Raw genomic sequence first — 27,161 nt, forward strand, 5'->3', positions numbered from 1 at the left:
CGAAATGTTAACTTTGCATGATTCTGCAATCATTCTATAATAATAAAATCAAGAGGGAAGTTAAATATTCGGGGAGCATTAAAAATAATTGATCATATGCACCTGTGGCATAACATAGTGTATAACAAGGACTATATATATACATAAAAAAAAAATGTAAGGGTGTTCCAGTTAAATCCATTGCACGTCTTCTGCCAGTAGTGGACACTCGCGCAACGTTACTAGTGACGTACATCCGAGTCATCATGAGACGGAGTGAAGTTTGCGAGGAAAGGGGGTATACATTTGAAATGGATCGCAGCCCGTGAATAAGTTCAAAAGGTTCACTATAAAGAACTTCAAGAACGATTCGTTCGCGAACCGGACGTTTAAAGTATATAGATAAAGCATTTGCTTTTAGTGTGACTTGAGAAGTTGTCGGGCCATGCTCATAAATACACTCGTCTAAATCAAATCGTTTTATATTGTGTACTTTTTTTGTGGGTTTAAATGACACAAATTATTTAATTAACCTTTTACGTTTTAAAATTCATATTTTTTTAGCTGTAAAATGAATTTGTTTCTTATATGTTTAGCGGTTCAAAACATCACTGCAAATAAAAACGAACATATATATTCGTTTTTATTTGCAGTGATGTTTTGAACCGCTAAACATATAAGCAACAAATAAATATAATATATTAATATATATATATATATATATATATATATATATATATATATATATATATATATATATATATATATATATATATATATATATATATATATACTCACTGAAATAGCCAGCTAGTGATCACGTGACTGTTAGGCGAATCACATGATTTTGTAAACAGGCTTGAGGGGAAAATGGCAGCGTACCTACAGTGGAGGCGATTTGTGTTTTTCGACAAAGAAACGGTGAAAGACCCGAGTGAAAATGGGAAGAATTTCCAACTACCTTTGGGTATATCGGCCTGTGATTCCGGCCGAGGACACATTGTGCTTGGTGATATCCTTATAATGCTGAAGTCATTATTGTCGCGAGCTAGCAATGATGACTCTGTCAGACAACAACAATATCAACAGACTAGTGTATTTAATTATAATAATCCTACACGCAATTTGAATAAATGTTTATGTACTGCAGTTAGTCACTTCTGTTACATAGGTAATCAGAACTGTCGAACGGATGTGCAATTTTTCATTTATTCCAAAATCTCATACCCAGCCTCTTTTACCTGATGTCTTTTGTCACATGTTTATGCTTAACTCATTGAATCCACATATGGATGGCCAGATCTGGTTTTTGAGCCGCTCCCTGCAGCTATTTAGCTTTCAGGCTTATAAGATGCGTGTGGCACACCTGTATCAACTGAAACAGCACAACATCCTGGTGTCAGTGGGGCAAGATGAGCCAGGCATCAATCCTCTGGTAAGAATCAGATATCTACTGAAGCAGAATGTGAATGCAGTTACTGAAGACATGTTGTTTAAAGAGTGTGTGTTTCTGTGTACACAACAGGTGAAAGTATGGAACCTTGATAAGAGGGACAGCGGCAGTCCTCTGTGTACCAGGATATTCCCTGCCATCCCTGGAAACAAACCCACTGAAGTGTCTTGTCTCAGTGTACATGAAAACCTTAATTTCATGGCCATTGGTAGGAGTAAAATCCATTTATCAAATGTAAACAAATATCCAGATACATTTGATAAGATATTGTAAGATTAGTTGCTTCTGTGGCATTTGCAAGTAAGTGTAATTTGGAAAAACTTGATTATGTGATTGATTTCAGTACATAATGTCTACAATAAATCCTTAGGTTTTACAGATGGCAGTGTTGTGCTGACTAAGGGTGACATCACCAGAGACAGACACAGTAAAACTCTCAGCCTCCATGAGAGCAACTGTCCAATCACGGGGCTGGCTTTCCGTCAGGCTGGCAAAGTCACACACCTATTTGTTGCTACGTTGGAAAAAGTACAGGTACTCACTAGTTACCTGGAATACATTTTTTTTTTCTTTGGTGGATGGAACTATATGAATTCCAGATTGAAATTAAACAGATCTGAAAGCAGGGCTCATTCCTATCACTTTGTGTATTGACAGTGTTACACGTTGTCAGTGAAAGAGTACCCTCGTATTGAACTGGACACGCATGGCTGCCCTCTCCGCTGCTCTGCGCTCACAGACCCCTCACAAGACTCACAGTTCATAGTGGCTGGAGATGACTGTGTGTATTTGTACCAGCCGGATGAGAGAGGACCCTGCTTTGCTTTTGATGGGCACAAGCTTCTGGCTCAGTGGCACAGAGGATACCTCATGCTCCTTACGCACAAAAACAAGTCACCTAGCAAGTAGGACTCATTTATATTGCAAGGATTTTTTGCTTTAAAGGGATAGTTCACCCCAAAATGAAAATTCTCTCACCATTTTTTCACCCTCATGCCATCCCAGATGTGTATGACTTTCTTTCTTCTGCTGAACACAAATTAAGATTTTTTTTAAAGAATATATCAGCTCTGTTGGCCCATACAATGCAAGTGAATGCATTGAATGCAAGTGAATGCAAAAAGTACATAAAGACAGTATTGAAATAATCCATAAAACTCCATCATTTTAATCCTTGAACCCGTTTCCACCTGCTATTTAGTATGCGTTTCAGATAACCCGATCACATGTGGTCAACTCTAAATGCAGGTCTAACGGGGGTCTAAAAAGTTTTGCGATTGGATCACAGAAACCACATAGGGTTGAGATCAAAAACACATGTGACCACATCGCATTTGAGGTGTAAACGCTAATCCATCCTGTATGCGTCCCGGCAGCAGTGAAGCACTGTCACTCATCTGTCCGTCAACCACTGCGCTAAAATAAGAGTTTAAACTTTGCTTTACGAGCTGATTTACAAGGAAAGAAACATCCGATCAGAAAATGTATAAAAGCAGATACATACACAATCACAAGAGCTTCACAGATCTTCTTTAGTATGTCTGATATCAACACAGATGAAAAGCATGAACAACTGAAGCTCCTTTAATACACTAAAATAACTTTTTATTAAATCCTGCTTGACGTGTTGCGTATCTGGGAGAAAAGCACACTTTTTTTCACGCTTTTTCTTTTCTGACTTTGTTGTGCTTAAATATCATGTAGTAACTCACTGACATAGTGATTGATTTGTCATCGTGAAACAGATACCCTCCCCTCCAAATCCGAAACACAAGTTGTCAGAAGATGCATTTAAACAACCAGGTGTAAACATGTGATTGGATCACCCAAAATGCATCTTTTTTTTTCTCCCCAATTTGGAATACCCAATTTCCAATGCACTCTTTAAGTCCTCGTGGTGACGTAGAGACTCGCTTCAATCCAGGTGGCGGAGGAAGAATTTCAGTTGCCTCCTCATCTGAGACCACAGAGACGTAGTATGTGTGGAGGCATGTGGAGGCTTCACGCTATTCTCCACCGAGAGTGAGAAACAAACATTATAGCGACTACAAGGAGGTTACCCCATGTGACTCTACCCTTCCTAGCAACCGGGGCAATTTAGTTGCTTTGGAGACCTGGCTGGAGTCACTCAGCACGCCCTGGATTCAACTAGCGACTCCAGGGGTGGTAGTCAGCTCGCTGAGCTACCCAGGCCCCCACACGAAACGCATCTTAATACCAGGTGGAAACAGGGCCCGTATCTTCTGACGTGATTGTACTGGAAATTCTGTTAAATAAGAGACTCCGAGGTAGAAAATGTCTTTCTGGATCTTTAATACTCGCAAGTATGTCTCAGTTACGATACAGAAATCAAAGGTTCCACAGGGATGGAGCAAAGAGCTCTTTGTGTCCTCTTGCCTTTATACTCTGCCGGGTGGGGTTTCAGTGATACTCTGTACCAGGAGCAGATTTGCTCCTCTTTGTACTACCTAACTCATTTTCAGGGCAGAATAAGGAGGGAGAGGTCAGCTTAAGGGCACACACACTTTATCAACAAGCAGAGTACAGAGCGTGCGCATATTATATGATAAAGCATGATAGAGAGAACTGACAGAGAGAATACAAAGTACCCAGAAGAGAAACAATAAAATACAAAGTCTTAATATTTTTCCATAACACGATTCAATCAGTATTGGGTGAGAACTGTCCAAAATAGAACTCCTTTTTCACTATCCATCTTGTCATTGCAGTCTCTAGGTATCATGATTTCAAGCTCGTTTGTATTGACACATGCGCAGGGCACTAGATGGCGATAGGAAGTGTAATCAAGCTTGAAATGATGATCATCAAGGAGACTGCTTATGTCTATTTAGTTCTATTTTGGTCTATTTTCACCCCAAAACCAAATGGATCACTTCACAAGACATTTATTAAACCAATAGAGGCTTATGGATTACTTTAATGGCTGTATGTGCATTTTGGAGCTTCAAACTTTTTCTAAGAGATATTCTTCTAAAAATCTTTGTTTGTTCTGCAGAAGAAAGTAAGTCATACACATCTGGGATGGCATTAGGGTGAATAAATAATGAGAGCATTTTCAATTTGGGTGAACTATTCTTTTAAAATATAATTGTTATGAATCCTCATTTTTAACATTCTGAAATTTCCACAGATCTGATTATGGTAGCAGAGAGACATCCCCCACAGAAAAACACATGCTTACAATTTACGACCTGGACAACAAGTTCATTGCATATAGTGCAGCATTCGATGATGTCATTGACGTTCTGGCAGAGTGGGGGTCATTCTATGTCCTAACGAGAGACAGGACAATGTATATGCTGCAAGAAAAGGACACACAGACCAAGTTAGAGGTTAGCACAGTAATGTTAAAACTGAAATCTTGTTTAAACATAGCAGTTTGCAACTGTTATTAAATAATATTATGCTTCATAATTTAGTATTGTTTTGTGTTGCATAGATGCTTTTTAAGAAGAACCTGTTTGTGATGGCCATTAACTTGGCTAAGGGTCAACACTTGGATAATGATGGTCTTTCTGAGATATTTAGACAGTATGGAGACCATCTCTACATTAAAGGAGATCATGATGGAGCTATTCAACAGTATATTCGGTAGGTGTTCAATTCAGTTTATATTTCAGAGACCTGTTAAACACTCAAAAGTTTCATCATGGTCTACTTTCTTCTCAGCACCATTGGGAAGCTTGAACCATCGTATGTAATCCGAAAGTTTTTGGATGCACAGAGAATACATAACTTGACAGCATATCTACAGGCTCTCCATAGGCAGTCTCTGGCAAACGCTGACCACACTACTCTGCTGCTTAACTGTTACACCAAACTGAAGGACAGCTCCAAACTGGAGGAGTTCATAAAGGTATATGAAAGAGGATATATTTGCTCTAAATCCGATATAGAGAATCATTTAAATTATAATTAGAATCCATCTAAATTTAGAAAGTGTCTTAATAAACAAAGCAACATTTTTATTTTTAAAAACAGTGTGTTACTTTTACCATAAAAACAAGTTTCATAATTTTGATCTGCATCTCACCTGTAATTGGTAGTGCAAAGAAGGTGAGGTGCATTTCGATGTTGAGATCGCCATCAAGGTGTTGCGCCAGGCTGGCTATCACAGTCATGCTGTGTTTCTGGCAGAGAGACACGTACATCATGAATGGTATCTGAAGATCCAGCTTGAGGATTTGAAGGTGAGGGAATTAAATCCTTTATTTTGAGCCAGATAATGCTGTATTATGATCTGATGAATTATGACATGCATTGAAATATGACATGCAATGTCCGTTATAATTTTGTCTTTTGCCATGTTCTTGCTAGACAACAAAATAACTTTATTAAATACGCCTACTTTTCAGAATTATCAGGAGGCTTTGCGCTATATAGGTAGGTTGCCATTTGACCAGGCAGAGAGTAATATGAAGCGTTATGGTAAAACTCTGATGCACCACGTGCCTGAGAGCACCACCATCCTCCTAAAGCGCCTCTGCACAGACTATCACCCCATTAAAGACTCAACTGACCGTGACAGTCTCGACAGGGCTGCGGGGAACAAGGTAATTTAAAGGGATATATCACCAAAAATGAAAATTCTCTCAACATTTACTCACCCTCATGCCATTCCAGATTTGTATGACTTTCTGGTGCTGTACACCAACAAAGTTTTTAGAAGAGTATCTCAGCTCTGTTGGCCCATACAATGCAAGTGAATGGTGACCAAAACTTTGAAGCTCCAAAAAACACAAAGGCAGCCTAAAATAAATCCATATTTATATATTAAATCCGACTCAAGTGGTTTAATCCATGTCTTCTGAAGCAATCCAATCAGTTTTGGGTGGGAACAGGCTAAATATATCTCCTTTTTCACATAAATCTTGATGCAGTCTCCTTGGCAATCATGATATCAAGCTTTTTTACACTTCCTATAGCACCATCTAGCACTCTGTGCAAGCATCAAGCACTAGGAAGTGTAATTGAGCTTCAAATTATGATCATACCTAGAGACTGCAGTGGCAAGATGTATAGTGAAAAAGGATTGCTTCAGAAAACATGAATTAAACCACTGGATTCTTATGAATTATTAGAATCAGAATTCTCTTTATTGGCCAGGTTAGTAGCATTTACTAGGGATTTGACTTGGTGTTTTCTCCAAGGACAATTAAATATGCCACATCAAGGACTCGCACATCTACAGACCAGTTGGCTCTTCAAACTGCCATGTGTCCAGCAGTGGGTCAATAATGGCTTTGAGGTGATCCGTCACAAGTTTTTCTAATGTTTTCATGACAACTGATGTCAAGGCAACCTGTTTGTAGTCATTCAGGCTTGTTATCCTTTGTTTTTTGGGGACTGGAACAATGGTTGAGGTTTTAAAACAGGCAGGAACTGTGCAAAGATCTCTGTAAACATAGGTGCAAGTTGAGTAGCACAGTGTTTCAGGGCAGATGGAGAGTCAGAGTCAGGACCGGGTGCTTTTCCTGTTCTCTGTTTCTGGAATAGCTTGTTAACGTCCTACTCTTGGGGTAAGTAGATGGGAGGCAGAAAGATTTGATTGCTGACTTTATGTGAGTTTTGGAGCTTCAAATTTGGTCACCACTCACTTGCATTGTGTGAACCTACAGAGCTGAAATATTCTTCTAAAAATCTTTGTTTGTGTTCTGCTAAAGAAAGAATGTCGTACACATCTGGTATGAGGGTGAGAAAATTTGAGAATTAAAATTTTTGTGTGAACTATTTCTTTAAATAGATTCACATTTGTACCATTGTGTATATTATCGTATCGAGTTAGGGCATTGCCCCAGAGACAGATGAATTTTAAAATTCAAATTTAATTTAAACCACTTTTTTGTACTTTCTGACATGATAAACACACAGGCCAGTCCAGAGGATTTCATTCCTGTCTTTGCCAATAACCCACGAGAACTCCGAGCGTTCCTGGAACACATGATAGAGGTGGATCCGTTGTCTCCTGAGGGAGTTTACGACACTCTGCTAGAGCTTAGACTACAGGACTGGGCGCATGAACAGAACCCAGAGGTAAACATGCTGTTGTGTTAAGACTAATATATAGAGTACATATATGAGTATGTTTGATAGGTTTAGCAAAATCAAATTATTTCATAATTTTTTGTTGTTGTTAATTCTCTTGTTCACTTGTGGTTGGGAAAGCATTCACAGTAATTTATCTTTCTCTCTTTGTCTGGCAGAGGAAGAAGGTCCTGCAAGATGCAGCATTGTCGCTGCTGAGGAGTGACAACACTGTGTTTGACAAGGCTCTGGTCCTCTGCCAGATGCACAACTTCAAAGAAGGAGTGCTGTATCTTTATGAAAAGGGCATGCTGTGAGTGCATTTTCTCTCTTTTTATCACCTTTGCGTGTTGCGTTCTGCTAGTGTCAACTGTCATTCTCACTTATTCATAAGTAAACATCACAATCTGTTCAGCTACATACAAACGGCTCATTTAAAAGACTCCTAACTTAAAGGGATAGTTAACCTTAAAATGAAATTCTCTCACATGTTTCAAACACTTAGGATTTTTTTTATGTAAAACAAAAAGATACATATTATGTAGAATGTTCATGCTGTTCTTGTCTGTACAATGACAAAAAGATAATGGGGAAAAAAGGAACATAAATATTCTCCATACGACTCATGCACTATATTTGAAGACTTCATACCATAGCTTAGAGGAAGAGACAGACCAAAATGAATAAACTGTAAATAATGATTGAGTTCCTTGATTTACCGCAGACTTCACCTCATGAAAATAAGCGTTTAATATTTACAGAATTGTCCCCCTTTGCAGGTACCAGCAGATCATGCATTACCACATGCAAAACGAGGAATATAGTAAAGTCGTAGAGGCTTGTAAGCGCTATGGGGACAAGGAGGTGTGTTTGTGGGAACAAGCGCTGGGCTATTTTGCACGTAAAGAAGAAAACTGCAAGGCCTATATTAGCGAAGTCCTGAAGCACATTGATAAAAATAACCTGATGCCTCCACTTCTGGGTGAGTAGAAATATAAGAAGCACTTTTGGTTTGCAGTTGTTGGGGCCTTTTCTCTGAAGTTTGCTCTCACTTATTTGTAGTTTTCACATGTTAACAATGACCTGACCTTTTAACCATATTTCGTTCTTTCGGTCACTTAGTAGAAAGTTCTTATCCATCTCTGACCTCTTGATAAACCAGATCATAGCAGTGTAGTATTTTCCATACTGTGTTTAGCATTATTTAAACCTTATATTACCGTCTTTGTTGCAGTGGTGCAGACATTGGCCCATAACTCCACAGCCTCACTGTCAGTCATAAAAGACTATTTGATAAATAAACTGGAGAGAGAGACACAACAGATTGAGGAAGATGAAAGTAAAATTAAACAGTACAGAGAGGAGACGGCTCACCTCCGTTCCGAGATACAGGAACTCAAATCCTGGTGAGCAATTTAAGGATTCATTCATTCCCTTATTACCAGTTGCTATGGACGATAACATTTATTCTAATGTGCAGTAGTAGACGTCTTGTAAGACTGTGAAAAATGCACATTTATCACTGTAAATACATACCACTGTAAAAACTTTTTTGTTCCACTTTTAGTGCAAAGATTTTCCAGAAGACCAAGTGCAGCATGTGTAACAGCCCACTAGAGTTGCCATCTGTGCACTTCCTGTGCAGTCACTCCTTCCACCAGCACTGCTTAGACAGCTTCGCTGAGAGTGAAGCAGAGTGTCCCACCTGCACCCCTGAGAACAGGAAGGTCATGGATATGCTTCGTGCACAAGATCAGAAACGAGATCTGCATGACCATTTTAACAGACAGGTATGAGCAAGTGACAGTTGACAGAGGTATATTTATGCAACGTACTCTTTACTCCTCTCATTCGCACAATAAAAAAAAATTAGAGTGGCAAGTAAAAGTATGTGAACCCTTTGGAATTAGCTGGTTTTCTGCATTAATTGGTCATAAAATGTGATCTCATCTTCATTAAAGTCACAAGTATAGACAAACACATTGTGCTTAAGCTAAAAACACACAAACAATTATAATCTTTCATGTCTTTATTGAACCTATCCCATTAACCATTCACTGTGCTGTGGAAAAAACAAGTGAGTTTTTACACAGTACTAAATTGTCTCCATTTATATACAGGTTGTCTAATTAACTGTGGACAGATGAATATTTGAGCTCTTCGAGATAACTTTGTAACCCTTTCCAGCTTTATGCAAAGCAACAATTCTTGATCGAAGGTCTTCTAAGATCTCTTTTTGTGAGGTATGGTGCACGTCAGCAGATGCTTCTTGTGAATGGCAAATACAAAATGTTTGAGTACTTTTTAAATGTCAAAGTAGGTCTAACCCACACCTCCAATCTTGTTCGATTAATTGGATGCCAGGTTTGCCAACTCCTGACTCTAATTGGCTTTTGTTGATGTCATTAGCCTAGGAGTTCACATACTTTTTCCAACCTGCACTATCAATGTTTGATTGATGTATTTAATATGTGCAAGAACAATACAATAATTGATGTGTTATTAGATCAAATAGATTGTCTTTGTTCATTATTGTTACTTTGATGAAGATTAAACCAGATTTTAAGACACATGTATACATAAATACAGGTAATTCCAAAGAGTTTACATACTTGCCACTGTAAAATCATTTTCACAAACTGCATAAAAAATGAACTTCTGCAATCAGTAATAAACCACTTTCCAGACACTTTATGGATGTAATCTTGCAAGTGTAAAGATATTTTTACCTCTGGCCTGCAATCCTCTGTTACTGTTTGCAACATTTCTATTAATGACTATGATTTTCTCAAGGGAAATATTTCACTTGTTGGCCTTTGAATATAATAACACTTTAGCATACAAAGAATGCTAATGACTTTTGTTAAACATCCCATCTGGGTTTGATTTATAAATTATCTGTAAAGAATGTCTTTCTCCATCATTTAGCGCACTCTCATGCACAAACTTACACCAATTTGTTCATGATTAACAAGCTGACAATGTGTACGCTCATGTAACCTCCTTAAACAGCTTTCCTTTATTGGGGTAAGGCCATAAATAGTCAAAGCAAAAAACAATCTACACTCTTACATTTTGGCCCATTACTCCGATTTCACATTGCATGTAAACACTATTACTGGCGTTCTTACCGGCTTATCCAGTATGCACAAGTCTGTTAACTTTTTTTACGTCAAAAGAGGAGAATAATCCAACAACTACAAGACTCAAGTAAGCATCATTTTCTTGCTTTGTCGAATTTTTTTAATAAAACGATTTTAGTTAGTTGTCAATGTACTGGTGTGCATGTCAATGTGTTCGTTTTCTGATAAATGTTTGATCTGCTAGGGACTTACTGTGTAACTGTAATATATTTATGATGTATATCCTCATTTCAAAAGGCAATAGAATACAATTGTATTTCTATCTCTCTCTCTTCCATAGCTGAAATGTTCTAACGATGGCTTCTCAGTCATTGCTGACTATTTTGGCCGGGGAGTGTTTAACAAACTCACACTGATAACGGATCCTCCCGGAGGCAAGAGTGGAGCTGGGAATCTGGAGGCTGAATTTCACAGAGATCTGCTCATAAACACCAAAAGGAATACTTGAGAGCTGGACACAAATTTAAATGAAGCACCTCTGAGAAAAGCTGATCTAGGGTCAGATATCTGACTTTCCACATTGGTCATGGTCTGTATGTGCAAAACATAAAGCTAATCCAGAAACAGGTCTACAGTAATTTTAACACCCTTTAAACAAATCCAGATAAACCCCTCTCACCACCTATGATTCTGATCTGTATACAGGGTGGATAGTAGAGAGCAAGATGGTAGCTCTTGTTAGATGATTTAATATATCTATTCTGTAAGATCAGATCAACATAAAGAGGAAATGGAGATAACATCAAGTATCAAAAACAGGACTTTTGGGTAAAGATAAAGTGCAAGTTCTTGCATGTCTACACCTTTATCTTGACATTTTTAAGCCTATAATTAAACTTGCACAACTGTTTTGCAGCCCTTGATTAGTTATTTGTGAGAGGTAAAGTATTGCAGCCCATCATTATTGCAGATATGCTACTTAGAACCATTTTGCTCGCAAGTCAACTAAAAAACTATAACCAATGTCAAATGCCTGTTAAAATGTACATGTTATTAATTTAAACATATGTAAAACACATTATTGTTCACTGTGTAATTACACTTCTTAGATGTTTGTTATGATTAATTTATACATAACAAATCAAGAATAAAGTCTTACTAATACACTGTATTTTATATACATCAAAGTGTTGAACATGGGCATGGGGACATGTTGTATATCTGGTGTGTATAGTAATGTCATGCTATACATCGTGTTCAAAGGCCACATATTAAAAAATATGACAATCCTTGATGTCCATTCAGTTGGTAAATTTTTGACATCAGATATCATAGCCAAAAGAGCCTTGTTTACTGAGCAGACTGAAGTCATACACGCCTTCAAGAAACAGTTTTAGTCGAGTCTTCTGAAGCATAGGTTAGAATTGTCATAAGCAAAGCTAAACAGCTGAGCCAGCAAGAAAAATAGCTGATAACCACATCTTGTTCTTAAGAACAGATCCATAGCAACCACAACTGCTGCATGAACTGGTTCAGCTCTGGCAAATGTCACATTGGTGGCTGCTTTTGCAACTTTATTAGAAGAATCAGAATCAGCTTTATTGCCAGGTATGCTTACAAATACAGGGAATTTGTCTTGGGTGACAGGAGCTTCCAGTACACAACAATATAAAAACAGCAACAAGACATGGACAATAATATTTTTTTTTATAGAAAACAAAGTATATATAGAATACACAATACTTATATATGTATATATATATACACACACACACACACACACACACACTACCGGTCAAAACCTTTGAAACACTTGACTGAAATGTTTCACGTGATCTTAAAAATCTTTTGATCTGAAGGTGTATGCTTAAATGTTTGAAATGAGTTTTGTAGACAAAAATATATTTGTGCCACCATATTTATTTCATTATAAAACTCAAATTTAATAATAAAAAAAAGTTTTTGAAATGGATGACTTGGACCAAATAATGAAGAAAAGCAGCCAATAATTGCCAACCATAGATGGGAACTCCTTCAGTACTGTTTAAAAAGCATCACAGGGTGATATCTCAAGAAGATTGTTGAGAAAATTTCAAGAGTACATGACTGCAAATTCTGGTCAAAGGGTGACTACTTTGAAGATATAACAGTTTTAATTTATTTTGGATTTTGTTTAGTCACAACATAATTCCCATAGTTCCATTTATGTTATTCCATAGTTTTGATGACTTCGATACTGTTCTTCTAAAATGTGAAGAAAAAATATTTATAATAAAGAATGAGTGTTTCAAAACTGTATCTAACTACATATACTGTATATACATGCATTCATACACAGACACACACATACATTCACTCATACATAAACGTAGTGCAAATCTAAATACAAATCTGTTATATACAGTGCAAGGGAATGTAATGGCAGAAGTTGGGTGTGTTGGATAAATATAAAAAGACTAGACTGTGAATCGCACATAATTATTGCTCAATGGGGCAGTTTTAACTGTTCATTAGCTAGATAGCCTGAGGGAAAAAACTGTTCCTGTGCCTGACGGTTGCTCAAAGCTCTGTAGCGTCGGCCAGAAGGCAACAGTTCAAAAAGGTAGTGGGGTCCAGAGTGATTTTTCCAGGCTTTGTCCTCACTCTGGAAGTGTACAGTTCTTGAAGGTAGGGCAGGGGGCTACCAAATATCATCTCAGCAGTCTGAACTGTTCTTTGTAGTCTTCTGATATCCGATTTTGTGGCTGAACCAAACCAGACAGCTATTGAATGCAGAGGACAGACTCAATGCTGAGTAGAACACGACCAGCAGTGCCTGTGGCAGGTTTGCACTTCCTCAGATGGCGAAGGAAGTACAACCTCTTCTGGGCATTTTTCACAATGGAGTCAATATGGGTCTTCCACTTCAGGTCTTGTAAGATGGTAGTTCCCAGGTTGCTTTTTGGGTTTTCCACTGTGGACAGTACCTGGTACTTTCTTTAGTACCAACTTGGTCGAGGTTCCAAGCGAGCCAAGCCGATACTATGTGACTACCAGCATCACTGAATTTCCAACAAGCGACATCAACCCGCTAGTTTTAAAGTTAGCAACAGCAATAAAAGTATCATTTGTTAACGCGAATTTCGAATTGTGAAAAAATAAATGGCTGTGCGCAAAACCATGCCGTGATCAATTAACGAGGTGCAGACGGTCCTCTCGTTAGCGATGAGTGAAACGAAAAAGTCTCTCAGGAAGTGTCTCACGGCTACCAACAGACCATGCAACAACTGCTTTATGCAGCACAATTAGCTAGTAGCTAACAGCTAGCAGTTGTGTTATTGATTTGGTCAGTTTGTGTCGTGTTTAAGATGATGTCACGGCAGTAGAGTCAGCGAAACTATGACAGTCAGGGGCACTAAACTGCAGTGGAAATGCAGGCTCAGAAAAGTAAAGTGAGTAGAGTTTAGGCGAGTCGAACCGTAACGTGACAGTGTTTACAGTGAAGCTTATTTAATTAATATTTTTATTATATATTAGTACATTCATAAAGACACTTGACCTTTGATTTATACAAAGATTTTGAAGACAGAGCACAGGTGAACTTTTTTTTTAAATCTTTTCTATTTGTACTATTTTTAATAGTAATATAATTCCCAATTTCTTTAAAAACTATCGAAAAAAGGGCTTTTTGTTATAAAACTTACATTTATGAATGTGAAATTTGACAAATAAATTAAATATTAATTAAATAAGCTTTACTGTAAACACTGTTGTCGTAGCTTGTAGGCTTATCTTGCCAAGCATCTTCACGCATTTCCGCAGGAAATCTCGCGAGATCAGTTTCCTAGGTAACGGTACACCGTGTTTTCATGGAGAGGTCTGAGCGACAGAAGGTTTGTTATTTAAAAAACAAATCTCTCACAACTCACAAATTCAATCTTTTATACCGTTTCATATATGTAAAAACTCATATAAAACGTGAATGTTTGTCATGAATATCGTTTAAATGTTTACAGCAACAGTTTTTGTGATTTTCTGGCTAGCTAATGATACATTGTGGTAAATAAATCAATGTTTATGAGTCAAATTGAGTCTTTTAAGACTAACTAAATATTTAACCTTTAGCCATACGCTACGAAATTGGTGTTAGCGACTTGCTAAAACGCAAAGATAGATTGTAAACCAGATCTCAAAACCTGTGTTTGTCCATTAATGCGATCGTAGTCAGCATCTTTTGGTGTCACTACGATGCCTAAAAATGCTGTCTCACTAGGTTTGGAGACAGCAAATATGCTGTAGTAATAATCAAAGTCCTTTAAACAAATTACTCTGTATCAGATTCAACTGACAACCAACCAGCCATACGACGAAAGTTTTGAGGTGAACGCAGAGGAGGCGGCCAGTGTGCACACACCAACCCCAAGACAGATAAGTGAGACACTCTTACCTCTCCTTTATATTTTAATGTAACATTTGCAATTGTTTTTAATGCCCATCTCTCATTATTTCAGTTTCCAGGAGGGCTGGCAGACATAAGCAGAGCACCATGGCCAGTTACACCGGTGATAAAATAGAAGAAGACACTAAAGTAAGAATATAGAAGTTCACACGTGTTTTATGAATAGAACAATTGAAGTTTGAATGACCAGTTCACATTTGACAGCAGCGAAAGAAAGAGCCGCCTTCTGGTCCTCGTGGTACTAATGAAAATGATGATGCAGAGGAAGAGGAAGACGACGACGATGATGACGATGATGATGACGATTCTGATGACACAGAGTCTGATGAAGAGGATGGGGAGCCCGGATCTGCTCTGGAGGGGTGGGACAACACATCTGAGATACAACCAGCAGCTAAAGAGAGATTGATTGAATTATGACACTAATGTATCTGCTGGAGTAAATATTTTTATTATGGTTGGACTATCCTTAAGGGAGGCTAAGAAACTTTTGTTAAAGTTCTAATAGGCTAGAAGATCCTTTTTGAGATTGGAGAAGCACAATAGGAAGTGGGTTTGATGCGTAACTGCAAAAAACTGAAAAAAAAAACCAAGAAAAAAAAACATTCTATGTAAGTTTCATGAATGTATTTTACATAAGAGTTAGTTTCAGTTCTCTAATACATTACACAGAGTATTATAGTTGCAATATCAACTCATTGTAATAAAAAAAATTGTGAACAGAACAAAACAAGCTATTGTATTACGTTATAAATTAATATGGATTTGTATAATTGACTCCTCACAGTGCTTATGATCCGGCCGATTATGATCACCTTCCTGTGAGTGCAGAGATCAAAGAGCTGTTTCAGTACATTACACGGTGAGCAAATGTCAGACCTCAACTTCACACCTTTTGTAACATTCAATTTACATTCAAAATGTACACTGAAACACAAAAAAGAACATTTGAAAGGGTTTTTAAAATTAACCATAAAAGGCCCACACAGAATCCAAGCCCAAAGAAATCTGCAGAAAGCTGATCATTCACGAAGTTCCACAGATCCCTCATGTGTTCGTGTATTAAAATGTTGGCTAATTTGATCATATTTTCAGCTACCAATACAAGTACTCTCAACTCCATTTAAACACATTTTAACGTGTTTAAATCCATTCCACGTATTTCCTACTATAATCAATGGAGAAAATGGAGAACAAGGCAGCAGATGCCATCAGGTTCTTCCAAATAAGGCTCTGAGACTTAAAATACAAAATACACTCATTTCACCTGCAAATTTCGGTGAGTTCTTACAGTTACTATTGATCTGACTGTTTCTTTCAGATACACCCCACAGACAATAGAGCTCGACCACAAACTGAAGCCCTTTATCCCAGACTTCATCCCAGCTGTAGGGGACATTGACGCTTTCCTTAAAGTAAGTAACACCTACTGAATCTCCCACTTTCAATTTCCATATGTCTGAAGTTGTGTTCTGAGCTTTTTCTGCAATCCCAAGGTACCACGGCCAGATGGAAAAGCTGACAATCTAGGTCTCCTGGTTCTTGATGAGCCATGCATTAAACAGTCAGACCCCACGGTGCTCTCGCTGTGGCTTTCAGAAAACAGCAAACAACACAATGTTACTGTGAGTTCACACACATACAGTACTACATCTAAACACAAATTAATATTCTTGTATACAGCGAAACAAAAGCAACAATCAAATAGATATGTAGAAAACTGATTAAAGCCCCAATTAAATGGCTTGATGAGCACTGGTCAAACCAGGAAGTTTGGGGACATATCGAAGTGCTCATTCCTTTTAAAAAAAAAAGAATTTGCCAATAAGCTTTTTTCATATAACAGCCATAAACTGTGATTTGCCACTTGCAAGTTGGTTGCAGCTGGTATTAGGGGGAGTGACATTCTCATTCTAAAGAGCATCTGATTGGACTAAAATCTGTGTAGTGCAAGATGAGTCATCAATATTTTGGGTCCTTTTTCCCAGAAGGAAAAAAGGCTGTTTATTGTAAAAGTTTAACTGCTATGTTTTTTTACTTTTAGGAGTACACAAGCATATAGATGTCTTCAAAGCTAATAGACTTGTACTAAAAGTACTACAATTTTTAAGATGCCTCAGTTGGTTTGACCTAGTAAAATAATTGAGTATGCCATGCACACCTCTTCCACAGGAAGTGAAAGTTAAGAGCATCGAAAACCCGGAAAAGAACCCCAAAGCCATAGACAACTGGATCGAGAGCATTACTGAGCTGCATAAATCCAAACCTCCTGCTACTGTACACTACACAAGGTAAAAACTTTTTCTACACAAGGTAAAAACTCTACTGAAAGTACATGAGAATACCTGTCATTTTGTAACAAGAGTCTAATATGTTTTCTTAGACCCATGCCAGACATCGACAACCTGATGCAAGAGTGGCCGCCTGAATTTGAGGAACTTTTGGGGAAGGTTAGCTCTTAAACACTGACTAAAAACAAATTTTTTTTAATGATCTACAATTATTCATCATATTCATGCATTTATCTTCACTTTGCTGTCTATTTACTAGGTGAATCTGCCCACAGCAGACATTGACTGTGATTTGGCAGAGTATGTTGACATTATTTGTGGTAAGTTGGTCTAACGCATATTTGTTATATTGCCTTTCTTGTTTATTGAAATGACTGCTAGTGTAACCTCTCTTAGGAATCCTGGACATTCCTGTGTACAAGAACCGAATTCAATCACTTCACGTCCTGTTCACACTCTACTCCGAATTTAAGAACTCACAGGTTAGTTTCAGACGGTGATCACGTTTACGTGCACTTAAAGGTGCAGTATGTAATATTGAGAAACCCTTGTTATTAAAGTCACCTGTGGCTGTTAAGTGAACTGCAGCCAGCTACCCGTTGCTATTGCTCACGCTTGTGCACACAAGGTAGGGATGCATATCTTGAACATTTTCTACCATTAATTTCATATGTTAGATTAACATTGTTTATGACAGTTACTGTGTAGACTTAGGAAGTCCGGGAAGGGCTCAAATTTTAAGTTGCGTTACAAGCCTTTCAAACATTAGCAAAAAAAAGGTGAAAAGGTACATATTGCACCTTTAAGAAATGGTCTATTCCAGGATTTTTGCAGGATGTGGCATTTTGAAACATGTAAACAAGATTGCAGATTTCCTTATGCCTTTTAAGGGATTAAGAGAATGCAGTTTCACACTCGCGGGTGTCTTCCGGAGAACGCAAATTATGTGGCCATGTAAATGTATAAGCACCATTGTTACAGTTTTTTTAAATGTGCGCACGTGTTTGAACAAACGTCATAGGATGCAGCCCAAAAACAAGTCATCACAGCGGAAAGAATTCAACATTTCCAGAAATACAGTGGGAAAAGCACATACACTGTAAACGATAAATATTTATACACAAGAATATAAAATATCGACTGTCCCTCACATTCGTGTACATGTGCTCATACACTAGGGGAATCCCCACTATTGCAGCACAATTCCACTCCAGGTCGCAACAAAAACATCAACTATCGTGGAATATCTGGAAATGAATCGAAGCAACAGAGAATAAAATAGTGAAGTCTTCCTCAGATACCATGTTTTTTATTTAAACAAGTGCCATGGAGAAATTATTTTGCTGTGGAGAAAGCTGCTTACTGATCAAGCCGCATGTATATGGGAGTAATGAGTGCACCGCTTAAACATGGCATGGAAAAGGCAACACCACTTTCTCGCAATAAAATGCTTTATCGCAATAAGACGCTTTCTGGTGTCCATTTAAACGTAGTCACTCTTAAACATTTAACTTGAACATCACTTCTCAGATTCTGTAAATAATTATTGATTGTTGTGCAGAATTTTTATTATTTGGCATATTTGTAGAACAAAGGATTTAGAATGTTTGAGTTTGTCATTTTTTTGGTTGTATTATTGATTTACCTCCTTTTGTTTTTCTCTCTTTTGTGATTAGCACTTTAAAGTTGCAGAGGGCCAGAAATCTGAAACACTATCTGCTTCACGTACAGCCACTGCTGATTTAGAAAAACTCACTTTGGACTGAGGTTGCTCTTTCGTTGTCATGGCCTGTTGTGCACAGCCTTGTTTCTTACATCCTTTTATGTTCAAATTTGATATGTCACAAGTAGTGTTGTTATATTAAGACATTCGTCAAGACATTGTTAGACTGATGAAAACTAGCATTAGCCACATTGTGATGTTTTAATCACTACAAATGGATTTTAATAAAAAGCTTTTTCCTCAAACTGTAGACTTTAAATGTGTTGTCAAATATAATGTTTAAATATTGATGTCAGAATCATCCAACCTCAACAACTGTGCTCAGTCACAGGTGGGCAGCTTTTGGGGAGATGATACCAAAGGTTACAAGCTCAAAATCTACAGTAGTTGTGTTGACTACTGAACTAAAGACTAAATACTACTTCTTGACTATGAGCTAAAGAGTTGCAGAGTTCTTATAGAACAATTGTGCCCTTAAACAAGGCACAAAACCCTAGTTCCACAATGTCACACACTTAAAAAGACACTTAAACTCTGTTTAACTACTACGTCATGACACCACTGTTGTAAATATCCCATAAAAACAGTATTTAATTGAATCAAATCAACATTAGTAAAGCTAATAGGACTAGATGTTTCAATCCCTTATGTAGGAAACTCTTGACAGTAGCAGTCGGTGTGGAGTGGTGAAAAGGAGGATAAGGTATGTCATTGGGGTCTTCAGGTGGGCACCCTGCTTCATCTACGTTTCGTTGATTAAAGCCCACAACGTCTCCATAAGGCTCAACAGTGTACCCAGCGTCCCAGGTACACCCCCTCCATGCCATACCCTCAATATCCCTAATGGACTCTGCATGGCAGGGGCGTCCTTCTCCCTGAATCGGGCCTAAGCCTGACCGCATACCATGTGTTTCTACCTTACTGCCCAATTGGAGTCGTTACGCTTGATCCAGAGCCAATTACTGCTTTTTTCGCAGCAGTTGACATGGACTTGATGGCCTGTTGGAGACAGCGACCCTTCACCCCTATCTTTTTCAGCAAACTGATGGTAGATGTAGCAACAAATCCCCTGCATCCCACCTCTACTGGAAAGATGCTGGTCTTCCAGCCACTCTGGGATGCTTCAGCTGCTAGGTTGGAATATTTGGTCTTTTTCCTCTCATATGCCTCTTCAACTCCATCTTCCCATGGTACTGTTAATTCCACCACATATACTAATTTTGTTGTTGGAGACCACAGGACCATGTCTGGTCGGAGTGTTGTAGCCACTATTTCTGTGGGAAATACAAGCTTCTTATCAAGGTCCACTTCCAACTTCCAATCTCGCGCTGACTGCAGGATGCTTGTATCCTTAAGTGCTGTACTATGCTATTGATTTTGGCCAGCTGGTACGAAATTTGTGAAGTTGACCTGTATTGCTGATGTTTGTGGGAGATTGTTTGTGGTGGTTCGCTTCTGTTCTATTATTGATGCCAGTTCTCTGAGTACTTGGTTATGCCGCCAAGTATAGCGCCCTTGGGCGAGACTTGTAGTACACCCTGATAGAATGTGCCTTAGGGATGCAGGTACTTGACACAGGGAACAGGCAGGATCTTCTCCATACCACACTTTTAGATTTTGGGGGGAGGGTAGCAGGTCGTATGTGGCCCTGATGACAAAACTCAGCCGAGCTCCCTCCATCTGCCAGATGTCACGCCAGCTGAGCTTTTTCTTCTCCAGGCCCTCCCGGTTGGTCCATCTCCCTTGCTTGGCCATTGATACGGCTTTGGCATGTCGCTCTCCTTCCTCCTGTTTCCTAATTTCCTCTACCACTAGCTGTCTCTTCTGCACTGATGTTGCTTTATGCCACAGAGGAGTTTTGGGGATGAGTCCGAACCCTGCCCTTCCATGCTGTACTTGTCCAACCACATCTCTGAAATGAAGCGCAGACTTTGCACTCTGAACAGCTTCTGATGGAGTCCACTTTCTTCCTGCTACCACCCGAGGGGCTGCTGTTCGAATGACTGCATCCTCAGATTCAGATAGGGTCATGACGAGCCTTGCTTTGGTGCATTTGAACTCTTCTACAAGCCCTGTGATTGGTAATTCCAACTTGCCATGTCCATAAAGTCCAACGGAACTGAAACACCGTGGAACTCCAAGCCACTGCTTCAGCTGTGTGCTTACTAGCCGTTCCAACTTTTCAACCTTGGTGATGGGGATCTCATATACGGTTAACGGCCACAAGAATCTTGGGAGTATTCCAAACTGAAAACACCATAGCTTGAGTTTTCCTGGCAACAAGGTCTTATTGATGCGCTCCATGTACATGCTGGTATCATTTTTTTAGTTGTTCAAACTGCTCGGTGTCTTTGAGCTTCGCATCATACCATCTCCCCAAGCTCTTTACTGGCATTTCTGAGATCTTTGGGACAGGTGTTCCGCCAACATGAAATCTTTGATCTGTAACTTGGCCTTTTACAATGGAGATGCTTCTGCACTTATTGGGCTTTAACTTCATTCTTGCCCATGTTATATTTTGATGAAGTTTCTCCAGCAATCTTTTGGTGCAGGGGACAGTTGTTGTGAGTGTTGTTAAATCATCCATATAGGCTCGAATTGGTGGTAACCTCTGATTACTTTGCAGTCGTTCTCCCCCCACGACCCATCTCGAGGCTGTAATAATGATCTCCATTGCCATCGTGAAGGCCAATGGGGAGATGGTACACCCTGCCATGATACCTACTTCCAGCGGTTGCCAACTTGTGGTGAATCCTGACGTTGTAAGGCAAAACTGTAGATCCTGAAAGTAGTGTTTCACTAAATTTGTGATTGTAGTCGGAACCTGGAAGAAATCAAAGGCAGCCCACAGAACTGGAACCATAGGCATTGGCCAGATCAAGGAACAAGACGTGAAGATCTTTTCCTTCTTTCTTTGCAGTCTGGATTTGATGCCATATAATGCTGTTATGTTCAATGCATCCCGAAAAGCCTGCAATACCAGCCTTTTGAATTGAAGGGTCAATGAAATGGTTTTGTTTTAAATACTGTGTTAATCGTTGTGCCAATACACTAAAAAAGATTTTGCCTTCAATGTTCAGAAGGTTTATCTGATGGAACTGTTCAAAGGGAAATGTGGTCGAGTTCTTTTCTTTTGGGATGAATACCCCTCCTGCTCTTCGCCAGGCTTTCGGAATAAGTTGCTTGACCCATGCCACCTTCATGTTCTTCCACAGAAATTTCAAAACATCTGGAGCGTTCTTGTAGACACTATACGGTACGGCGTTAGGGCCTGGTGCAGATGCCGATCTTGCCTTTTTCACTGCCTGCTTTAACTCCTCTGCTTGGGAGGGCTGATATCAAACTGATGTTGTGGTGATGATATTGGAGGGATGTCAGTGGGGACAATGATCGTTTCATCTTTTTTCCCATCTGTATAGATGGTCCTCAGCTGCTCTTCAACCTGGTCTTTTGATATTTTCAGGGATCCACTCTTCTCCTTTGTGAAATATGCCTTTCACAAAATTAAAAGGGTCTTTATAGAAGTCGGTTCTGGCTTTTTCCTTCTTATTCCGGCGCATCCGTAAGCTTTCTGCTCGACGGAGTTTTGAGAGCCTGTGCTTTAGGTCATCCTGAAGTACGTTGATACCTTCCCTTTCTTCTACTGTCGCCTTTCTCCACAACTTTCTTAGCCGTCGCCTCTCTTTTACAAGTTGTTGGATTTCTTGCAGCCGACGGGACTTGGGGGCAGGAAACATGTCTTTCTTTTGACTTGATCCTTTACTCCACATTTCTCCTCTCCGTAGCTGTAGATAAGGTCGCCCATCTTCTCCAGCTTTTTCTCGGCTGACCCTTTGATGTTATTTAGGATAAGGCTTAAGTCTGTGTTGATAGTTTCCCCACTCCTTGCTGTTAGATTTCGGCCATTTTACCGCCGGCTTACGTCCTTGCCTGTTTTCTTTTTTGCAGTGGGCTGCTTGTTGTCTTGGACTGGTGGTTCTGCCTGATGCTTCCTCCTCATTCCCTGGGGTGCTGATTCTCTGCGGACTGTGGGGTTCTTCCTGCCGCTGATTCTCATCCGACTGATTTAACCTTCTTCTTAACAGAATCTGGTCAATGCGGGGCCCTGGGTTGGTGGTTTTCAGGCATTTCTTCCATCCTTGATGTACCTTAAGACCATGTGTTGTTGTTACTTTCGCCCATACACACGCAAATTTGAAGAAAAGCATTCTGGCAGAGATTTGACAAAGCAGTAAGACATTATTTAATTTAGTTTTGTTAAACTTTTGTAATACAATTTAGAAATCTCTCTTTTTAAGCAGTTGCTTTAGTGTCTGACTGTACATTAACATTCTGATGCTCTTATGGGTTAACAGTGATGAGATTAACAGCAAAACAACACATTCTTTAGCACATTTGTAGACAGTCATTTCAATAGAGTTCAATTAAGTAAGACAGTTGGCCCTATTTACTCATGCAGAGGACAGATGAAATTCAATATTGTAACATGATTTGTATTAGTTTGTAATATTGTGAAGACATAATGAATTGCAAGTGTAAAGGTTAGGATCAGGTTCTCATATCTGCAAGACATTTACACACATTTGACATTTGATTGTTATGCCAATTCAAAGAAAGTTGTCCTTAAGATTATATAAAAAAAATATATTAATCTGAGATGGTGCAAAAACAAAAATTCACAATAAGAAGGTGCTGTCTTCTGACTTGTTCTACCCTCAGTTTGTTTTTCCTGTTGTGGTTTTCAGTGGCTATTTTTCATTTCAAGGTGTCAGTTTCAAATCCGAGTGAGTGGGTAAAGATTTAACGGTTTCATTTAAGGTTACAAATTGTAATGCTAGTTTGGCTGGACCAGAAGACTAGGTCTAACTCCTAATTTATGATGCCTGGACATTACATTAATCTTTGGCTGTCTCTGTTTGCTGTTTTTGGTAAGTATGGCTGATACTATCACTTGCTTTTCTGTTATGTTTTCCTTGATGTTAAAGCAATTGAGGTTAATAGTAAAGATAAGAATTTTTATTTTGAAGAAGCTGGATATCTCGTAGATGTTTACTTTAGCTGGAGACACATGTACAGTTGATTTTCACTCAGGAATATGAATGTATTTATAGTAATGATGAGCATACATATTGATTTGACAGCAAGAGAAATGCTTGGAGTCACAGTAAAGACGGGCTTATACAGTCGAGTTGAGCTCACTGGAGAGAAAATTGATCAACAAACTGCTGATTCCCTGCAGTCAGTGGAATGGACCAAAATAAACAGATCATCTCAGTGTCTATGTCTTATGTTTAAAAAAAACAATGATACCAAATTCTACAGTCAATGCTGTAGACAGGCTCATTTCTATTTAAACAATAACAGTCTCATTTTGGAGAATGTGACCGTACAGGATGAAGGAGTCTACATGGAATCTATAGTTTCTGAAAACAGAATTAAAAAAAGCCCAAACATTACATTATATATTCAAAGTAAGTCATAAATCTCACTGTCATGCTTATTACAATTATACACAATTCACTTGTACAACTAACACTATTCTAATATTGCTGTTTGCTCATTAACACAATTTATTTTAAGACCCCACAAGTGTATCTGAAATTATGGTCTCCTGGATCTCCAACACATCTGTGACTCTCAGATGTGAAGTTACTGGCTTGTTCCTGCATCTAAAATGGATGAAAGAAGGTGTCTCCATTTTAGATGACTACAGACACTCAATCAGCGAGAGGAACCAGACTCTACACATCACCAATATAACCAGCTCAGATTATGGGACATACAGCTGTCTGGTTACAAATTCATATGGAGTATCAGAAAAGCAAACGCATATTACTGGTATGAAATGTTCTATCCATTGGGATTTTTTGTATCTTTAAAATGGTTTCAGAGTACCATACCCGATGAACCAGGAGCTAACCTAGAACGTCTACTTTAAATATATTTCAGAAGACACTTCCTTCCAAGATTGTGAAATGAACACACAAAAAAGCATTAACAATGTTGTACTTTTTGGTTTTCTTTTAAGGTGAAAACCGAACTCTTTCCCAAGAAAATAGTACTAGTGCTGTATCTGTGAGACCGAATAATCAGATTGTGCTTTCAATTGGACTTACACTTATTGGAGTTTTAGGACTGTGCATCGTCTTAATTGTCATTTACAAATACCATCACGGTAAGACTTTCTTCCAATTACAAGCTTTCAAGAGTTACAAGAGTTTTTGTAAATGCTGTTCAAGCAATAACCTTTCACAATCTTGATATATGATTAATTCTATGAGTCAAATCAGGAGTCTCAGTACATCTCATGTCATCTCTTATTCAGATGTCTCAGGTGACTGTCACAGAAAAACACTAGACAGGATGACAAGAGGTAACAGGAACTATCACAGACATAACATACAAATTCCCCCCAAAAAACCCTTAAGCTAACCTGCAATACAGTTATTGCAGACTAAATCTATTATGCACAATATTCTAAATTGTACTGTGGGAAATGCTAATTAGTAAAGTATAATTTCTTGTCTTTTACTGTATTTTTAGGCAACGGAGGGGAAAATGGCAGAACTGCAGAAGAAGGCATTAACAATAAAGCAAATATTCAATTGTGCATTATCTGTAATGTTACCATATGATAAAAATCTCACTCTATAATATTCTTCACAGGGGACGAAGACATTGACCTTGGAATTTTTCAGGTAATGGAGAACAAAATAGCAAATAAAAATAAATAATAAAAAATGGTGCACTAAGTATTTTTTTGATTATTTTGCGCTTGCAAATATGATGTTCCTATTGCACTTATACTGCCACCTAGTGGCAGGGGTGCAAAAGCAACAGACCTTTATCATCGCCTGAAAACGTATTTCACTAACCTGACTTTATTTACAGCAGTGCCATCTTTGACATGAATGAAAACGAGGCTGTGATAGACATTTCAATGGCATCTGCTGTATAAAGTTGTATATACTTCAAGATCACATCTAATACTATTACACTCATGTTTTCTGGAGTTTTTTGTCAATTAGTTTTTTTTTTTGTTTTTTGTTTGATTTGATCCTGAAAAGACTGTAAGTCTATCTCTCACAGCCATGTTTTCTTTCCCGCCAAAATTCAAAGATGGCGCTACCGAGATAAAATGAGCAGTATTTAGGCTGGTTTTACATGTTAGCTCCCTGAGACAACCTGCTCCATGAAAAATGGCGGGCAGCTGTCAGTAAGTGGCTTGCACAGATTCAACATGTACAGTATTAATGTATTACAGTACATATTAATATACAATATGATATAAGTATTATATTAATATATACATGTTATTTACTTTTAATATTTGTAGTATTTTAAAAATTAAAGTATTGCAAAATTGTGCAAAATTAGCTGGAAAAATAAAGGGCAGCTTGTGGAGCACTTGCTTCTGTTATACACATGACAATAATAGACTGAGTGGTGGTGTAGTGGTCTAAGCACCATAACTGGTAATCAGAAGGTTGCTGGTTCGATCCCACAGCCGCCATCATTGTGTCCTTGAGCAAGGCGCCCAGGTTGCTCCAGAGGAATTGTCCCTGTAATAAGTGCACTGTAAGTCGCTTTGGATAAAAGTGTCTGCCAAATGCATTATGTAAATGTACAAATTATTAGACTGTCTGACTGACGGCCTATTTTGTAAGGGTTGTTTCGGCACCTGAAACTCACCTGTGATTGGCTGGATGGTCGCTCAATCAGCCTAAAAGTAACATGGGTTTAGCTTGAAAAAGTGCTGGGGACAAAAATCTAATTTTTAGAGTGCGGAGGACACGTCTCCCACGTCCTCCGCGGCTGCTACACCCTTGGTTTTATATTTATATGGCAGTAACACTAATAAAGTTCATAAAACTTTTTTTTCTCTTACCATTTGTATCTTTCAGGAAATACATGATATTGAAGAGGTGACCCCTTTGCCATATGTCTACACAGACTTCATTAAGCCAAGAGAGCCCAATCAGGCCTCAGCCTCAGCAGAACATTTTGAGGAGTTTGGGTATTCAGAGATTGGACCAGTAGGCAGGGAGGACACAGTTCTTTCAGATTGTGCCATCTACGACGAACAGGCCAGACTGCCCCCTGATGCTTTGAAGGAGTGACCGCTGATAAGAAAGTCTATGGTACATGT

At 38.6% G+C, this 27,161-nt stretch overlaps 3 protein-coding genes across 6 annotated transcripts; all 3 read left to right on the plus strand.

The window, feature by feature from the left end:
- Nucleotides 1–839: 839 nt before the first annotated feature.
- LOC127636719 (vacuolar protein sorting-associated protein 11 homolog) lies at nucleotides 840–12,787 on the plus strand. The gene is made up of 16 exons (XM_052117407.1): nucleotides 840–991; nucleotides 1,266–1,414; nucleotides 1,505–1,640; nucleotides 1,803–1,966; nucleotides 2,090–2,337; nucleotides 4,584–4,785; nucleotides 4,893–5,044; nucleotides 5,123–5,309; nucleotides 5,500–5,643; nucleotides 5,809–6,006; nucleotides 7,325–7,486; nucleotides 7,657–7,790; nucleotides 8,257–8,459; nucleotides 8,712–8,883; nucleotides 9,045–9,267; nucleotides 10,901–12,787. The coding sequence occupies exons 1-16, from the start codon at nucleotides 850–852 to the stop codon at nucleotides 11,066–11,068; spliced, it is 2,784 nt and encodes a 927-aa protein (XP_051973367.1). The 5' UTR covers nucleotides 840–849; the 3' UTR covers nucleotides 11,069–12,787.
- A 1,574-nt stretch (nucleotides 12,788–14,361) lies between these two features.
- On the plus strand, nucleotides 14,362–23,282 carry LOC127637077 (intraflagellar transport protein 46 homolog). 4 transcript variants are annotated; one of them, XM_052117983.1, is made up of 12 exons: nucleotides 14,362–14,432; nucleotides 14,878–14,971; nucleotides 15,051–15,127; nucleotides 15,203–15,360; nucleotides 15,786–15,860; nucleotides 16,320–16,413; nucleotides 16,495–16,623; nucleotides 17,171–17,289; nucleotides 17,382–17,448; nucleotides 17,549–17,609; nucleotides 17,686–17,771; nucleotides 22,961–23,282. In XM_052117983.1, exons 1-12 carry the CDS (start codon nucleotides 14,409–14,411, stop codon nucleotides 23,060–23,062), a joined length of 1,086 nt encoding a protein of 361 aa, XP_051973943.1. In that variant the 5' UTR covers nucleotides 14,362–14,408; the 3' UTR covers nucleotides 23,063–23,282. The 4 variants fall into 4 exon arrangements, with proteins under 4 accessions (XP_051973943.1, XP_051973944.1, XP_051973945.1 ...); XM_052117984.1 differs by having other exon boundaries at nucleotides 15,206–15,360; XM_052117985.1 differs by lacking the exon at nucleotides 22,961–23,282 and adding an exon at nucleotides 18,966–19,249.
- Nucleotides 23,283–23,476: 194 nt separating this feature from the next.
- On the plus strand, nucleotides 23,477–27,161 carry LOC127637076 (leucine-rich repeats and immunoglobulin-like domains protein 1). The gene is made up of 8 exons (XM_052117982.1): nucleotides 23,477–23,940; nucleotides 24,154–24,483; nucleotides 24,593–24,850; nucleotides 25,041–25,187; nucleotides 25,338–25,385; nucleotides 25,556–25,591; nucleotides 25,679–25,710; nucleotides 26,917–27,161. The coding sequence occupies exons 1-8, from the start codon at nucleotides 23,889–23,891 to the stop codon at nucleotides 27,130–27,132; spliced, it is 1,119 nt and encodes a 372-aa protein (XP_051973942.1). The 5' UTR covers nucleotides 23,477–23,888; the 3' UTR covers nucleotides 27,133–27,161.

This window comes from Xyrauchen texanus, chromosome 44, assembly GCF_025860055.1.
Source record: "Xyrauchen texanus isolate HMW12.3.18 chromosome 44, RBS_HiC_50CHRs, whole genome shotgun sequence".
In the NCBI taxonomy this organism is placed as follows: Eukaryota; Metazoa; Chordata; class Actinopteri; order Cypriniformes; family Catostomidae; genus Xyrauchen; species Xyrauchen texanus.

Bases quoted from the DNA above. Each gene is read 5' to 3' on its own strand.
- LOC127636719 (XM_052117407.1), top strand. From the start codon at position 850: ATGGCAGCGTACCTACAGTGGAGGCGATTTGTGTTTTTCGACAAAGAA. The intron at 5,310-5,499 runs GTATATGAAAGA...TGTAATTGGTAG, and splicing joins AACTGGAGGAGTTCATAAAG to TGCAAAGAAGGTGAGGTGCA. The intron at 9,268-10,900 runs GTATGAGCAAGT...TCTCTTCCATAG, and splicing joins ATGACCATTTTAACAGACAG to CTGAAATGTTCTAACGATGG.
- LOC127637077 (XM_052117983.1), top strand. From the start codon at position 14,409: ATGGAGAGGTCTGAGCGACAGAAG. The intron at 14,972-15,050 runs GTGAGACACTCT...TCATTATTTCAG, and splicing joins ACCAACCCCAAGACAGATAA to TTTCCAGGAGGGCTGGCAGA. The intron at 17,449-17,548 runs GTTAGCTCTTAA...TCTATTTACTAG, and splicing joins TTGAGGAACTTTTGGGGAAG to GTGAATCTGCCCACAGCAGA.
- LOC127637076 (XM_052117982.1), top strand. From the start codon at position 23,889: ATGATGCCTGGACATTACATTAATCTTTGGCTGTCTCTGTTTGCTGTT. The intron at 24,484-24,592 runs GTAAGTCATAAA...ATTTATTTTAAG, and splicing joins CATTACATTATATATTCAAA to ACCCCACAAGTGTATCTGAA. The intron at 25,592-25,678 runs GCATTAACAATA...TATTCTTCACAG, and splicing joins TGGCAGAACTGCAGAAGAAG to GGGACGAAGACATTGACCTT.